This window comes from Triturus cristatus, chromosome 4_2 (genome assembly GCF_964204655.1).
Source record: "Triturus cristatus chromosome 4_2, aTriCri1.1, whole genome shotgun sequence".
Lineage (NCBI taxonomy): Eukaryota > Metazoa > Chordata > Amphibia > Caudata > Salamandridae > Triturus > Triturus cristatus.
In genome coordinates this window covers 640,794,337-640,811,499 of record NC_140586.1, presented here as the reverse complement: position 1 = coordinate 640,811,499, position 17,163 = coordinate 640,794,337, and the positions used below count along the sequence as shown (strand labels likewise).

The following is a 17,163-nucleotide window of genomic DNA, read 5'->3' as shown; positions in this document are numbered from 1 at the left end:
CCTTCTGATCTCTTTACTAGTCTGCCCAAAATGTGTGTGATTGTTTGAACCAGCAAGCATCTACAATTGTATTTTTCTCTGCTTATTAAATGTTACAATAGGAGTATTTTCATTTTGAAAATCTAGCTCACTTTTTATAACAAGTAAAATGGGTCATCATTTGCATCGGTACTTTTATCCTATGTGAAACAGAAAAGTGATGAGTAATTTGAACTCCGTTCATAGACTTAAAATGTTTTGGCCGTTATATTTTTCAGTGGTTCTTGTATATGCACACCTCTGCATTCAGTGTTTAAATCCTTGTTGTCAATTTGTTTTCAGGAGTGCCGAACAGCAGCGAATACTATGGAAGATTCCTGAAATATCTCAAAAATCTGAAAATGGAGGTAATACTTTTATTTAATAAAGGGTGCATGGGGGTTGATAGTCTTTAACACAATTTGGGCTCACCTCTCAAAATAAACTGTGGTTGTCTCGTAATTGTAAATTACCTTTATGCTATCCTGCAGCCACTATTATTTTGATTTTTTGGTAGTTTATTGATTAGCATATTTTAGAAGGACACTTTGAAAATGTGGAGATTAATAACTTCTCGGTTCTTATATAGCCATGATGCCAGGTACCATTAATTGCACATTCCTCCTGAATTGGGAGCAATAGGGTATATTTATTGACCTGGTGTGCTGTTGTGTTTGGCCACGCTTAAATGTAAATAAGACCTTAAATAGAGCAATGTTTTTATTTCATGACCTCCTGTTATGTTATTTGCTATGTTTCTTTTATAATTTAAAATTTGATTTTTTTTTCCTTGCCGTCGTTTTTTTCTTAAAAGTTTTTCTCCATTTATGACTGTTACTCAACATTGTCTCAGGTATGTTTGGTGTTCAGACGAAAAGGATTTGTTCTTGTGTTGATGTTCCCTAAGCAAGAATTCCCTTCTAACATTTTAAACAGAAACTTGCACAGGATAGTGGACTTTTTAACGTACCCCCTCTAGAACAGAATATTCAAAGGATCCGGCCATCTTGTTTTCCATTGCCTAGAGCTTTACCTCCACATCTTTTCATCCACCCTTAGGTCGGCGTTAGGTTTGACAGTACTCACCAAGATGCTGTGCATCTTCCCGAATACCTGCTGCTAGCAGATATCTTGAGCTTCATTATGCTCGCGGGCTGACTTTCTCTCGTCCTCATTTTGTGATTCTATAAACATCCATTCTAGTGTGTTATCCCAATACTAATAATCAGCGCTTCACCTTGCCTGTAACACCTATTGATGATGTCGACATAGTTATCACGTTTCCCTGTTCTATGTCCGAGTAGCAAATAAACCGGGAAATAAGGTTTTCACTGCTACTGCAAGCTGTCAGAAAATAGAAACAAGGGAATTTGGACAAAATAGATTGTGAAAGTGAACACCACAAATCGAGACAGAGTATAGGGGTTTTAAGTTTGAGCACAAAGTCCACAAAGCATAGACATCCAAGTCCTAATATCTAGTTAGATGTGGTACTTTGATTGTATGTATCACTTGCAGACTTGCTTACTCTTTCCTGTCTTTAATACAGCCCACATGATGCATCCTATTTGGGGTAAAGTGTTCCCAGCAGTGGCACGAAAAGGGCCGTGACCACATCCAGGCATTAAAATCATTTTTAAGGATCTTAATCTTGGAAGTGGCTTGCAATATTCTTTTAATGTCCAATTTAGGGGTGAATTACTGCGAGTGGTGGTTATGGAGCCAATAATGAATGATGAAGCCTCTGTCCATTTGCCTTCTGGCCTATCCCACATAGCCCGAGAGTAAAGATTCTATGCATCAAATACCCCCACTCTGCCTCATTTTTTATTTTCTCAATTTCCTGGCACAGGTACCCAGGCGCCACCTTTGCGCAGTGTTTTATCCTGTTTGACTTTTTATTCGCCCGTTTCTGTTGACTTATACTGAGCCTGGAGGAGTATTGTGCCATCTCTTGGCAGCTGCCCCATCATTTGCACCACCAATGGGACTTGCCACTGAGTGTGGGGAGGCCACAAGTGATGTGAGGTCTCTTTTAACGTCATTCGCTGGTGCTGCCTGACTACATGCCAGCATGCTCACTACCTCCCTGTCAGTGGGGGCCTAGCAGAAGACTCATTGGATGGCACTAGTCTGGTAATTCTGATAAAGAGGACTTGCTGAACTATGGGTCTCTGTTCAGGCTGCTTTCTCCTACAGGTGATGTTACAGAAGGGGACATAGGGAACACTGAAACGTGATAGACACAAGAAAAAGCATGAATGCTCTTTGACGCCATTTGTCAAGGAATTGGTTTTAATGAATAGTCGCATGATTTTTTTTTTAAATGTGTAATACCAATGTCGTTCACATTCCTTATGCAAGATTATAATCTCCCACGTATTACCTTGTATTCTGCACAAGTCTGCCTCTAATACTACGTAACTTAGAAATTACAAGTAGTTTCACATTTTTTGCTTATAAATTCGTGTTTAATTCCATCACCCTTTTAGCCCACATGTAGCTGTCTCAAAGCATTAAAAAATCCTGGAAAGAGATCATACATTTTAGCTTGAAACTTGAAGTATGCTTCTATGCGAAGTAACCCAGCAGTCCGTGGTTTCCTTCTTTTGCTTCTGGCACAAGTGCATAATTCTTTTGGAAAATTGAGGTGTAGGCCGATGTATGGCCATTGAGCTCCCAGTTCCAGGCTCCTCCCAACAACTTCCTGCTGTGTCTGCCTCTCTAGGATACTTGAGATGGGGATGCTCATGCTGTTCTGATTCCCATAAGGTTATTCCGAGGGCTTCAAAATGTCAATGTGTGTGCTCCCAGAGGGGACTGAATTGTGACAGGTGAACACTGCAGATATTTCGTGAGTGTGGATCAGAGAAGGTGGTGGAGTTGACTAGAGTGCTCTGTTGCTGGTGAGCAGAAGTTGGATTTGACAGTTTAACTGGCACTGGCTCACGTCTTTCCAAGAAGACACCCCATGAGTGATTGAGCCAGTAGAGCACTCAGGAGTGTTGGGACCATGGACGGGTAGCAGCGCAATCGAACTTCAGGAGTGCTTACCTGCAAAGAGGGCCCATCCACATCCAATAGAGCTGTGGGTTTCTGCGGCATAGAAGTGACCTACTTATCTGTGGGGATAATGACGTAATGCGGTTAAACGGGCTCAGTTGTGCCATACCATCTGGAGTAGATAGTGAAAAAACGTAGGGTTTCCAAGGGAGGAGGAGCCCTAAAGATTATTCTATAAGAATCCTGACCCAAAGGTGGAGAAAGGAGCTGTGTGACTCACCACGCCATACTAGCTCAGCATTTTGAGGATTGTGGATTTATTCTAGTCTCTAGGTTTTGCCGTTTCCTCGGTTATCTTCATAATATTCATATACCCCTGCATCATAAAAACATCTAGGCAGCTCACTAATTTTCTTGCGTTGCCTGACCTGGTCCCTGAATATTTCTACCTTATGGCGTGCACAAGGGCAGTGATCAAAACGTTACCCCAAGGTGTTGGTGAGCTTATTGCCTGGAACTTAAAAGAGGCCAAAATGTACTGTGGAAACCTCAAGATTTCAGTCACTCTGAGGATGTGGGTACCGGTGGCATTTTTGCCTAGGTTGGGAGGCACCCAGCATAACCTACCAACCCCAAACATTTTTTAATAAAAATAGAAATCCATGGGCATCCCGGGTGTGACTTGTATAGATCTCGCTACGAGGTTTGACGACTTCTTGCAGGACTGTGGTACTTCTGGTACATTTGTGCCTGTTTACGAACAACATACAACAGTCCTCTACTCACACCCTCTTTAGTGTAAAAGCTACTTGTACTGTTCTTCTGTATTTGCGAGAGATTCATATTTATATGCCTTTAGCCTCTGCAACTTTTCTTTTACTTGTTCTGTGTTCGGGAATGTTGCGCTGCTGATGCCCATGTTGTTCCTTTGTTGTGATGAAAAGCTCTTTATCAAAATTATCACTGCACAAAAGACAAGATGATTCACACCGCCAGTGATTGCTTTAATACACGGTGTGAATGAAAGAGTGAAACTTCACTAAAGACGTGAGCAGAGTTTACTCTTCTTTTTTTGTGTGGAAAAAGCATTTTGTTTTTTTTAACGGACTTGGTGCCTTTGGAAAAATGTAAAACAGTGCTGACGAGCGGCTTAATGTCATGCATAACAAAAGTAGTATGTCAGTCAGTCAGTCAGAAAAACTTTTTCGGCTACAAGCCATAAAAGTTCATAAAATAGCATAGTATAATTACACAGAAAGGATAAACAAAGATAAAAACATGGTTCTGGATGTAGATACAATCATCATTCAGTGATACATAAGATAAAAACAGAATAGTGACAATAGATAATACAAATAAAATTACCTTAATAAGGTAATAGTTGTCTTCTGATTAGCCACATAGAAAAAAGAAATTTGGATATCAATTCAATTCAAAAGACCTTTATTCGAATTACTTGAATTCATAAAAGTACAGACATAAAACAGTTCATTATTACAATATACAAAATACAGTAACTTAGGAATTAAAAAGGTAACTAAAACAGCAATCTTTCAGGGGTTTTCCATCATATTACGTACACGTATTATTAGTCTTAAAAAGGTACTAGTACGAAAGGTTAGTTCCTCCGTATCCAGGGAGAGTAACATCAAATGGGACTCCTCCAGGGAGAGGGGTCTATGTTTTCTAAAATAAGGTGTTAAAAACCAGTTGATGTATTTTAAATAAATTTTGCAGAAGAATAAAAAATGCAGATCATTCTGTTTGCTGGTACCATCACAGGGGCAGGGGTTACATTCTGTAGGGTGATTATAACCCAAGGGGAAACCCAGCAAAAATTTTATGGAGCCTGCCCTTAATCGAAATAACAGAGACCTCTCCCAACTGGACATGGGAAGAGTAAGATAAAGTGGGAGGGGTTGCCTGCACAGGTCATTCTCTATGTATCGAACAACGGTGGATTTGGATATTTCCCTTTCCATCCTTTCTGTTTCAAAGAGTGCATATAGTGTTTGGTTAACCTCTACCTTATCTTGACATCCGATTCTGGAGGGATCTGAGAAGAGATCTCCTTTGTTCACGGCACTTAGTAATTTTAAAACTCCAGCAAGCCATGGGATTGAAAGACCGTGATCACATTTAAGGCAATCTTTAATTATATCTTGTGTTAGGGAGGCTGCGTTGTTCCTCCAGATTCTCAACCAGAATAAGGCTGGTCTGCTTCTAATAAAATCACAGATGTAAGGGAGATTTAGCTCTTTGTGACAGATAAATTCAGAGGACGAGATTGGGGCACCCAATACCTTCCTACAGAAACGTGTCTCTTCACGTTGGATACCGGGGTTTTTAGCAAGGGCCCAAACTTCAGCCCCGTAAGTGGCAACAGGAATACACTGCAATCTAAAAAAAATTTAAAATAGCACTGGTTGCGCCTAATTTCTTAGGGCGTGGAAGACTCAATATTGAGTTGATGGCCTTCGAGAACTTGCTCGTGGCGTGGGCAAAATGCCCACTCCATGAGTTGTTCGCAGCGAAAGCCACCCCAAGATATATAAAAGAGTTTACGGAATCTAGTTTATCAGACCCGATATGGATGGTATTAAGTTTCCGTTTACCAGGTCCGCATGACATAACAAAAGATTTTTTAAAATTCACACGCAGGTCTAGGCCCTCCATATGATGTACAAAATTTTCCACAAGCAGACGGAGGGCGTTAGGGGTGCGGCCCATAAGGACCGCATCATCTGCGTATAGTAGAACTGGCAAAGGATGCCCCTGGACAATTGGCACATCTCTGGTTACTTGTTTTAAAACCTTTGCTATGCCATTGATGTAAATGATAAACAACAGGGGTGCTAAAACGCACCCCTGTCTGACCCCCCTGCCAATTTTTATAGCTCCGGAAACTTCACCTCCCAACCCAATCCTGACTTGCGCCCTGAGATCAGTATGGAGATACGCCAGAAAATGCACTAGAGGCTCATCCAGTCCATAATTGAGAAGCATGGACCACAGTTTTGATCTGTTTACCAGATCAAACGCAGATGAAAGATCCATAAAAGCGAGATATATAGGGGACGATCGAGCAACGGTATACTTATCAATTATTAATTTTAGATTCAAACATTGCTCGACCGTGCCCACCCCACTCCTGAATCCCATCTGACATGGATCCAATAGGTCAGAATCTTCCGCCCACTCTACCACCCTGTTGTAAATAACTCGCCCGAGTATTTTTAAAGTGTTGTCCAGAAGCGAGATTGGGCGGTAGTTAGCTGGATCTGACCTATCGCCCTTTTTATAAATTGGGACTATGATGCTAAAAGACCACGTCTTAGGGATGGGCACTCTTGACAAACTGTTAAAAACATTGTGTAAAATTGGCGCCCATAGATCTGAACTATACTTAATAATATCTATGGGAAGACCATCTGGGCCAGGGGCCTTGTTGCCAAGGCTCTCTCTGACGGCTGTCACCACCTCAGAAAGATCAATCCGCAGGTCTCACAGCTGTCCCAGATCTGGGGTAATTATTTCCTCAAAGGGAGCAGCATATATATTGGAAAAGTGGGCTTCCCAAGTGCTACTGGTTATATTGCAGCTGATTGGGGATAAATGTTTACCCATGTCGCGCATTTTCCTGACAGCGGACCAAAATGGCCCGCTGCTCTTCAGATTGGCGCTAACAACCAGGGACTCCCACTGTTCCATCAAAAGTGCCGCCTTTCTTTCAGCTATTTTTTGTTTGTAAAATTTCCTAGCTGTTTGTACCTCCGCTATATTCCTTGGCTTAGTGGTTAATACCCTGCGTAGTTCCCTGTTTGCCATAGAACAGGCAGAGTCGAACCATCTTGGGTCTTTCGCCTTTGTGGGTAGTGGGACTAACAAATAATTTTTAATTGCCACGCATAGTTTACCAAAATCGGTAACTATTCTGTGGCAATCCCCGTCGGGTGATAAACAAGAATTTATTAATACTGGATGATCATTTTTTACACGATCAAGTAGGGCTTCACAATCCATTCCCCTCCATTTTAGACGGAGACCATCACCTGATGGTATAATATCTCTTGAGCCACTAAGTTTGGCATATACTGGGCTAGGGCCCAAATACAAAGTAACTGTAAGGGGGTTATTTTGGATATCACAATAACATATACGGGGGACGAATCGTATTTCAGCAGCCTGAAGAGATCTCTATGGTTCGTGGCCCCTATATTCTTAGCAAGTTGAATTATCCATTTTGTACGGGGGATTTTATATGCCGGGCAGAAGATTATAGCATGAACCTCGGTTTCATCAGTGGCACCACACCCAGGACAAGATTGCGTGATTGAGCCAACCCATTTATTTGTTCTTGAACGGAGGGGAAGGGACCCATATCTAAATTGTAAATATAATTTTTTGGCAAATACCGGGTGAATCAAATCTATTGCAGACTCGAATCTATAGTCAATTTTGGCCTCAAGAAAAGCCGAGGTCAAATTTGCAGTATTAGCAGATCGAATGATCTGAGTCAGCTTATGTTCCTCCAAAATTTTTGCCAATGATCTTTTTGGTAGAGAGGAGCAAGTATCCTCAGGTGCGAGCCAAAGATCTTCTCTCCCTATATCCCCAAGTAATTTTTTAACATAGGCTAACCAAGGGATAACACCTGCCTTGGGTAGGGTAGCAATAAGATGGACTTCAGTTCCTCCTGAAAGTTAGCAAGTTCGGGAGTGCTCCATAGTCGTCGCCAGTACATTACAGGTCTGGAGGCGACCATGTCCGCAATTGGTTGAATACCCAGGTCCATCCTGAGCGGCTGGATGGGGGTGCTCATCTGAAGTGCAAATAGTTGTCTAAAAAATTGATTTTCTGACTTGGTTAAAATCAAGGATGGGTTATGGCCCCATAATTCAGCGCCATAGGCTGCCACCCCCCTAGCCTGGGTTTTATAAATCTCTACCAGAGGGCTGGTTAATTTTAGATGGCTGTTTTTAAGCATCTTTAGAATCCCCCCTGATATCTGGACAAGTTTTAAGTTTACTTTTGAGATCTGGGGGGCCCAGGTCATTTTGTTATTAAGGGTCAAGCCCAGATAATCAAAAGTGTTCACCCGTTCTAGGGGCAGGCCGTCCAGTTTTGGTATAGGACGATTGGTGGTATCTGCATGGAACACCATGTATTTGGTCTTATTCACGTTAATGATTAGGTTCCTTTTCCTACAAAAGGAGGCAAAGCCATCCAGGACTCTAACCATACCCATGGGTGATCTGGATAAAAGCAGAGTATCGTCCGCGAACATAAGTGCGGGAATTTTCCTGCCTGCCAGCTTGGGGGCATCTATATCGCTTAGGGCCAGAATGTCTTCAACTAGTCCATTCAAGAAGAGGGCAAAGAGGGTTGGGGCTAAAACGCAGCCCTGTCTGACTCCCTTTTCTACTTGAAATGGTTCTGTGAGTTCTCCATGGAGTCCGAACCTGACTCTAGCGAAGGTGTCTTTATGGAGTCGTTCTAATAGGTCACAGAGGTAGAGAGGTACGCCCATCCCCTTTAGCAACTCCCAGAGTTGGCTGCGGTCCACCATGTCGAAGGCAGACTTTAGATCAACAAACGTGAGGTAAAGACTGCCCCCTTCTAAGATTATACTTTTCCAGTGGATCATTTGCAGCCTGAACAATTGGTCCACAGTTGACATTCTAACTCTAAATCCCGCCTGGAGAGGGGTCAAAATGTTAGATTCCTCCATCCAGGTTTGTAGTCTCCCTAAGAGAATGCGGGCAAAAATCTTCTGGGCGACATCTATTAGGCTAATAGGCCTATAATTAAGTAGTATGTATGCAAGGGAGACCCAAGGATCACCAGGGACCTGAGGTATTGATAGTAACAAAGAAAATATTGGTACCTAGTAGTAGTATTTACAATGCAAAGAAGCAAATGGCATTTTAATTGGTCGAGAAAAATAAACACTACATTTAAACACACAATCAACGGTGCAGTGGATATTGGAGCAAACAAACGTGCTTGGTGCTCCCTTTTGAAGTGATACAGTAAAGTGATAAAATGTGATCAACAAGTTTATCAGTGAACAAGAATAGCATGGTCTGTCACAAAAATACACAGTTTGATAGGATCCATGATTTTTAAGATTGACAGCGTTTCGATCCCATTGTGAATGGTGGGATCATCATCAGGACTTTAAAAAAATTATGTATGGGGTAAGGGCATTAGGTCACACAGCTTCACCCCAGGAGACCACAAAGTCTTACCCACAGGAGGCATATTGGAAAATGTACCCTCAATCTGCCAACCCAGTAGAGTGGGTGGGATCCATTGGGGAAGAAAGCTCCAAAATACATGGGGGATTACTTTTTATTTTTTAAACAGGGGGGCGACTCGCTATACTGTCATCAGGCCGCACCTCTCCACAAGAGATGCCTAGATAGTCTCTCTGCTCTCCTAGGAGACACATTGTCGAATTTGTCTAGAATATTTGCACTTGAGAAGGGGCAAAAGGCACCACTAGACATCAGAGATAATTATTATTTTTAAACTATGTGTGTGGAGGTCCATTCGACCTGCCCTGGCATTGGACTGCCTACCACAGCTAAAACACCAGGATAAAACATTTTAAATTATGGGATGGGGTGATGGCCTGTCCTGGCATTAGGCTGTCCCCCTACTCTTTAGCCCTAGACAGTCTTTCTGTACCTCATCGCCAGCCAGTATGTGAAAGCTATATCCTAATAAATGCCAATTTCCTCTCACTTTCCATGGGGATTAGCTACAGTGCTCAAGACACAATTGATGGACGGAATGCAGAACAAATCAAAACATTCACCTCCAGTCAAGAGATCTGGGTTAAATCCATCATTCTTTTGCTCACCATGCCACCCCAGTTTAGACCTGGCCATATGCAAATCAGTCTTGACCCTGTGCCTCATGGGAACAGTCCAGCCCAAATTGCGAAGCCAGGTCCTCCCTGGACCGGAAACAAGCATCCTAGGACCGGTTTCGGGGTTACACCCCTCTTCAACCAGGAAGCTTGAATCCAGTGGCACAGTGAGCCCGAGACCCACGTCTGGGCATACCCAGCGCACTTAGGGCGAGGAAGCAAAAGACACAATCGGTGGACGGAATGCAGAACAAATCAAAACATTAACCCCCGTCAAGAGATCTGGGTTATATCCATCATTCTTTTGCTCACCATGCCTCCCCAGTTTAGACCTGGCCATATGCAAATCAGTCTTGACCCTTGCCTCATGGGAACAGTCCAGCCCGAACTGCTAAGCCAGGTCCTCCCTGGACCGGAAACAAGCACCCTAGGACCGGATCCAGATCTCTGTACTGGGGTGAATGTATGACATTGTTCTGCATTCTGTCCATCAATTGTTCTTTTTGCATTTGTCAACCAGAGTGGGACGACTATGCCCAGACGTGAGTCCCGTGCTCTCCATGCCACTGGAGTCAAGCTATCCTGGCTGATGTGGGCTGAAAGCCTAAAATCGGTCCTAGGATGCTTGTTTCCAGTCCAGGGAGGACCTGGCCTGGTAGTTCGGGCTAGACTGTTTCCATGGAGCACAGGGTCAAGACTGATTTGCATATGGCTGGGTCCAAACTGGAATGGCATGGTGAGCACAAAAACGGTTTATTTAGGCACAGATCTCTGTACTGGGGTGAATGTATGACATTGTTCTGCATTCTGTCCATCAGTTGTTCTTTTTACAATGCTCAGGCAGTAGGGCTTATGCTACACTAACCCTGTGTATTTCTGACACATAGGGACTCTCGGTAATACAGGGTGGTGTGGGTTGTCAAATTATGCCTAAAAATCCCCTTTTACTCTCACTTACTGTGGGGGGTTGCTGCGGTATTTGGGTACAGTGTTGGCTAGCAAGACTACCATCTCTGTGTATTTCTAAAACCTAGAAACTATTGGAATCCACAGTGGTGCGGCTTGCGTGAATGCCTGCATGCCCCTTTACCTAGAATGCTCTGATTAATAGGCAAAGTTATGCAAGTGCATTCAATATGTCCTTTTGTTTTATTTTGACAAGATAGACCTGCTATCGCCGCTGTAACTCATGGTGTTGTAACCTACAGTATTGCTGGTTCCCTTTCTTTAGATCAACTTCTACCGTCCACATGCAGATTTGTCAAAATCTGGATCCTTGCTGTACCAGTACAGAAACTTTAACTACTCATGGTGTCAAACATGATGGAGGGATCAACACGTGCCCAGTAGGACAAAAACACTCCTCTCTGATGCTCTACTGTTCTCCTCCCACTATTATTCCTTTTGTGTCTAAATTCCCCCTTTCTCTGTTAGATATTTATTTCTCTCTTGCTCGCTCTTTATCCAGCCTCTACCTCTATTAATTCTCTGCTTTCATCTCTCTCACTTGCACATCTTTTGCTTATCTTTATTTCTCTTCTCATTTTCTCTTTTCACCTTCATTTGTCTTTTTTCTTACTCTCAGTACCTATCCCAATTAATTCTATTCTATTATACGCATTTTGGTCACACTCTTCTTATTTTCCTCAAGCTCAGCCCCTGGAGCTTTCACATACCCCCCTCTCTTTCCTACTTGACTCCTGTACGTCCTTCTCTGTCTGCTCCACGTAGGCCCAGCCCAGGTATTTTGCCATGCCTACCTAGTTACATTTTTTCGTACCACCCACTCTACAAAGGTGCCTCATATGCTAGTTATAACAGAAATACGGAACCCCTTGCTGATAGCAACCTAGACTCTTCCCCAAAAATTGCCTTGGCTCTCGTATCTTACACTGCCCTCTGTTCTCGCTGCTCTCTTGAACGGGTTTTACCCTTCATTCCTTTCCTTTTTTTTTAAACGTGTGAGCATCACACTTTCGTTTCCAACACTCCACCTCCCTTTTCCTCTCTCATATACTGTCCACTTTACTTTAAAGCTTTTCATTCACACACCAATTTCTATCCATCCCCTGATACCCCCGCTGGCTCTATCCTTATCGCTTCCCTCATGCTCGCAACGCACTCTCCTCTTCCTGGCGGCCGTCTCACTTGTATCTCATACACTCCTTTCTCTCATCAGTCTTTCACTTATTTTGTAGTTTCACCTTCTCCTCACAGCCCTTTTTCTGACCCACACACCCCACTTGCTGCCCCCATTTCACCCGACGCACTCCCCTCACAACTAAATGCACACATGCCACCCCCTCTTCAGGTCCTCCTTTCCCCTACTTGCCCTTTTCGCCCAGGCCGTTTCTAGGAGTTTTGCCGCCCTAGGCGAGAATTGAAAAATGCCGCCCCCTCCCTTTTACTATTATCACTCTCTCCCCCTGTCATCCAGGCTAGAAGAATGAATACATTAGATATTCCCAAACTCCTGTTTTTTGCCGCCCTCCCCCTTTTGTCTAATGGTAGAAACGGCCCTGCTTCTCGCACACTGAACCTCCCTTGCCCACGTCATTCACTTCCCCAGCTCCTGTTTCTCGCAAGCACTTTCACTTTTCACTGTCTCTTGCAAAGACGCACCTCTTCAAGGATGGCTCTTTGAAAATTAAGCTCGTGAAAAGAAATCTGTGTTCCACAGTTGGAGGCTCTCCTGATACGTTATGAAGTGAAAATCGCACCCAGGGTGTAGACTTCTATCAGTGCAGTGATGAGTTCACGACGACTCATGGATGTTTAGTTGAGACATTGGAGCAAAATGTAATTTTGAGGGTCATTTACAAATTGCTGGTGTTCGTGCTGATTCTTTGGTTTCTCACGGGTTGCGAAGTCACCGTCCCCTAGTCAGTGGCGGCCGGTGACATTTGGAAGTGGTAGGGCGTAAAAGTTGTTGATGAGTGTTGTATTGCGAGAATTTTGAAAATAAGTGGGAAAATAGTGCATTTGAAAGTACATTTGATGAAGCAAGATGGTTTATAAAGCAATTGTGACAGTGTAGATTTGGAATATTGAACTATTAAAAATACTCCATATTTACAATTAAAATTGCTTAGTTACTGATCGTAATGGCAGGTTAACAACAACATTACAGCAACAACAGAATATTTAAGACATCGGCGACAGCAAGTGCAAATAATAAGAAACTTTAGGAGAACAAGAGAGCCATATAAACCACGAGAGGGATCATTTGGCAGTTCTGTTGAGGAGGTTGCACTTAATGACACGTAATGATGGTGAGAGCAGAGACTTGCTGTGGTGATGGAGTGATTATGCCCCTGTAGTATATGGATTAGGAATATGATTGTATTCTTAGTTGGTTGCGCCACTTCCGGAGCATGGAACAAAAATATAAGGGTGCTTTAGAGAATCCCTCAAATCTGGAGGTCAGCTCACCCCAGTTTATGGACGGTGGTTGTTTCCGGAGTCTTCTGGCTTGCTCACTCTTGAGGGCTGAGCTTTCAGATTCAGACAGAGGAGGACGTATCGCCAGTTAACACCTATAATCGCCGAAAAGGCCCTGGGCCCAAAGAAAGGACACTTGTCCAGTCCGCCTATTTTTTCTCTATAGGCCCTGCTGCAGCTTGCTTTGTCTGAATGTGTGTTTGTTAGTGAAGCGGCCTACGCTCTTTTGCATCACAAACAAACGCACATTTTGACTGGCACTCTGTTTCTGAGGCACACCAGCACCCGGCTGGATTCACACAACACACATAGGATTAAACAGCTTGTAAGCGAGTGTATGAGCAGTAAGAGCTGGGGGCAGTGGACCAACAGGGGACAGTAGCAAATGGGAAACACTGCGCCATGTGGGACACAGTAAATGGATTCAGCAGGGCAAGAGGGGCCAGCACTCACTAATGTGCCAACATAACACACTGCGTGAATCTGGAAATATCGTAATACAGAGGATCTCCGTGTTAACCTGGGCCATGCAGTCTAAATTAGGGGCACAGAGTCGCTGTTTTAACTGGGGGTGCCTTGTCAACCACAGCAGAGGACCGTAGATTCCCGCACATTTTAAAAGGATTAAGGAATTAACGGAAACAAGGCGCTTAGTAGGTCGGGCTGGGGAGGGGCGCCTGGCTATTTCATTTTTAAACACTGGCGCGTCGACACGAAAAAGCTCAGGGCTAATGACAAGCCTCGCAATAGCTGCTGAAACTACACACTGATATGTTTGCTCCTGAAGCGTTATGTACGTCAGTGAGAGTACATCGTACATAGGGCCTAATAACCCCTCACTTATATGCAGTTGCGGCTCGCGGGTGGGGGGGGTGTATGTGTCGCGCAGGGGGGTATCGCGCGGGGGGTTGAAATAAATTTAAAGAAATCCTTATCCTACCTGAGGTCCGGAGCACGTCCGCGCCACCTCAGGTCCGTCCGTTGGCGCCTACAGCGGACAGCCCCTCTCAGGCTCTCAGCCAATCCTGGCGCTGCCAGCAGCGCCAGGGTTGGCTTACGGCACGGTTACTGCTCGCCCACTTACCCATTAGGAGACCGAGGTTTGAGCCTTTGCTCAACCCTTGGTCTCCTAATGGGCATGCGCCAGCCAGAGCAGACACAAGTGCGCATGACTGGGCACGGAGCGAAAATTCGCTCACCTTCCCCAATCATGCGCACTTGTGCTGCTGCCTGTTGCCCCTGCCTAGTCTGTCTGACAATCATGTCAGTCAACATGACATCGGACCGCCCACCCCCGGGTGGGCGGTCCGACGTCATGCTGACTGACATGATTGTCAGTTCTCTTCTTTGAACTTAAGTAAACTGATTCAGTTTACTTAAGTTCAAAGATGCCGACGCTGCGGGCGGGGGGGGGGGGCTACGCCCCAATGCCCTAATGGACGCACCGCTTGGTCATTGATATCTGAACAGCCCAGCCGCAGGAAGTGTGCTGTAAAAAGGCACACTGAGGTCAAATGTCAAATCCCATCCCAGGGCTGCACCTCTTCCAAGTGTTGCGGAAGTGGTAACGTGTATAAAGTGCTCTTGACGTCAGGAGGCTCTCAAGGGGGCTACACAGCTATTCTCAAACGGACAGCAGGCATTATTGTAAAAGCATGTATACAGCTTTTATTACGACTGACACGGCGGTAGCATTTAATACTTGAGGTTTCAAGGGGTCCTATGACAGCTTTTTTCTGTTGCAGGTGACCTTTTATGCCTTTGCTCTGAAGCTCTAGCCTGCAGGATTAAATAAACCTGGGCTGGCTCACGGTTCCACTCAAAGATGTGACGTGTTCCCGACAGCGCCTGCCTTTTAACGAGCATACTCCGTTGCTCTGGTGACTGTGTGCATAGCTGGCGTGCAGTGCAATTTGAGGGATGGGATGGGAGAAGGGGGCACGCGAACTCTCGGGTAACTTTATAGAGTCATGTTCCGCAAACGGTGTCTGAAACCATTTTAAACACTTACTAGTTTTAGAGAATAGCAGTACATGCAAAACGCCGCGAGATGGTGCCATCTACCACCCGGATAGGTTTTATCAAATAACGCTCTTTAAATGTAGTGATAATGTGATGTTCACATGACTTCATATTAAAGTTGTAGTTCAGCATTCCCAAAGTCATTAATGTAACAGTAAATAGTTTTTGCCTGTTTAATTGTTTTATATTATGGTTGGCATGCATGTATGTGCGTTATTGTGAGTATAATATTCTAATGGTTTGTTTTTATCAATGCGCAGTTGAGGTATACACTGTTTTTAACCACAAACCATATCCTGCTATAACACCGTAAAAAGAGGTAATATGTACAGGCTTTCAAAAATAATAACAGCTGCTGCCTGGTTAAAATGTAATCTCCGGTCATATACTAGACTGAAATTACACGTCTTTATATCTCCTGTCAGGAATAAATATATTCTCTAGTTGAGGATTGTCTATTTAATCTTATGGTATTTTAGTAAATTCACACACTAAGCTTTTTTTTATTATTTCTTTTTATTGTTCATCAAAAACAGTGGAGTCATTATGAAATCATTCAGGGCAGAGTCAAAAGCATACTGTACATGCACATATCACATCATGCCATCATATAGGCAATAATATACAGTCCGAAACACAATATAGACATTATAGAAGCAATCACTGAGTAGGGCGGGTAGTGAGAACCGTGTGAGAGGCAGTGTGTGAGGTCTAAAATGCGCCACAGAGGACCAATGAATAAGCAATGAGTCAAATGCCAATATCAGTGGGCATCGCAGCCCTAGCGTTGTGCTTATCAGTGAGTGGTGCTGATGTAAATGCTACATAGTCACTTGTCGACATAGGGAAGCATGGGGACCACCATATTACCAGCACAGGCTGAGACTCCTGGCAGTCTTGGGGTGGTCCCTTCAAGGCGGACGGTGCCTTTCTTGCCCCCAATATTTGCAATGTTAGTGTCCCAGTTCCCATTCCCCCACCCTGGCAGATCCCTTTGTTGGCAGAGAGCATAATGCACTAGCCTCCTCATGTGCCCACTGTAGTAGCGTGAGTAGCCACGTTTGAGGGTACGGGATTCACAGCGCCTTCCACATCATTGCAATTTGACGTTGGAAAAGTACAAATGCAAGGTCCATAAACCTAGATAAATTTTTGTCCCCCTTGGACTTGGGGCGAAGGCCCAGGAGACAGGTCTTGGGGGTAGGCACCAAGGCATGCCTTGCCAGTTCTGCTGTGGTGGCCGTTATCCCCACCCACATCAATTGTAGTGTGGGCACTCCCACACCATGTGATAAAAACAGCCTCCACCAGCTTGCACCACAGGCACTCTATTCAATTCAAAGTCTTTATTCGCATTTGATATATGCATAAAACTACAGAATCATTTTTTTTTTTAAATAAAAACATTTGATTACCGAAAGTTCTAAAATTAATTAATTTTAAGATATGACCATTAAAATATCAATATGTACAGGTAGCCTCGTTGCAAAAATCAACTTCAATTCATTGTAAAAAGGATTTGTCACAGCATGTAGTTAGAAAATACAACGCCCCCAGAGCAGATCCGAGTAACACATTTTAAAACTATACAGTAAATCATTTTCCAAGCATGAGGCTTTTATCTGTTTGGGCAATTAAAACAACACCTCTGTCTGTTGAGCTTCTACTTATACAAAGAGTTGAAAATAGAAATTTTGCAACCAGGAAACATATATATGGTGTTTCCAAGGAGTTAATAACTGTAAGAGCTGTAGAATGTGAAAATAAACTCTGTTTCATTATCAGGGGGGAGGATATACTTT

At 43.7% G+C, this 17,163-nt stretch overlaps 1 protein-coding gene across 8 annotated transcripts in view; it reads left to right on the top strand.

The window, feature by feature from the left end:
- SGIP1 (SH3GL interacting endocytic adaptor 1) overlaps positions 1 to 17,163 on the top strand; it is a 1,140,118-nt gene that overhangs the window by 1,068,498 nt on the left and 54,457 nt on the right. For all 8 annotated transcript variants that reach the window (XM_085602350.1, XM_085602347.1, XM_085602346.1 and 5 more), the window contains one exon: positions 322 to 386. In XM_085602350.1, the coding sequence (XP_085458476.1) occupies positions 322 to 386 (65 nt within the window). The remainder of the gene's footprint in view (positions 1 to 321; positions 387 to 17,163) is intronic.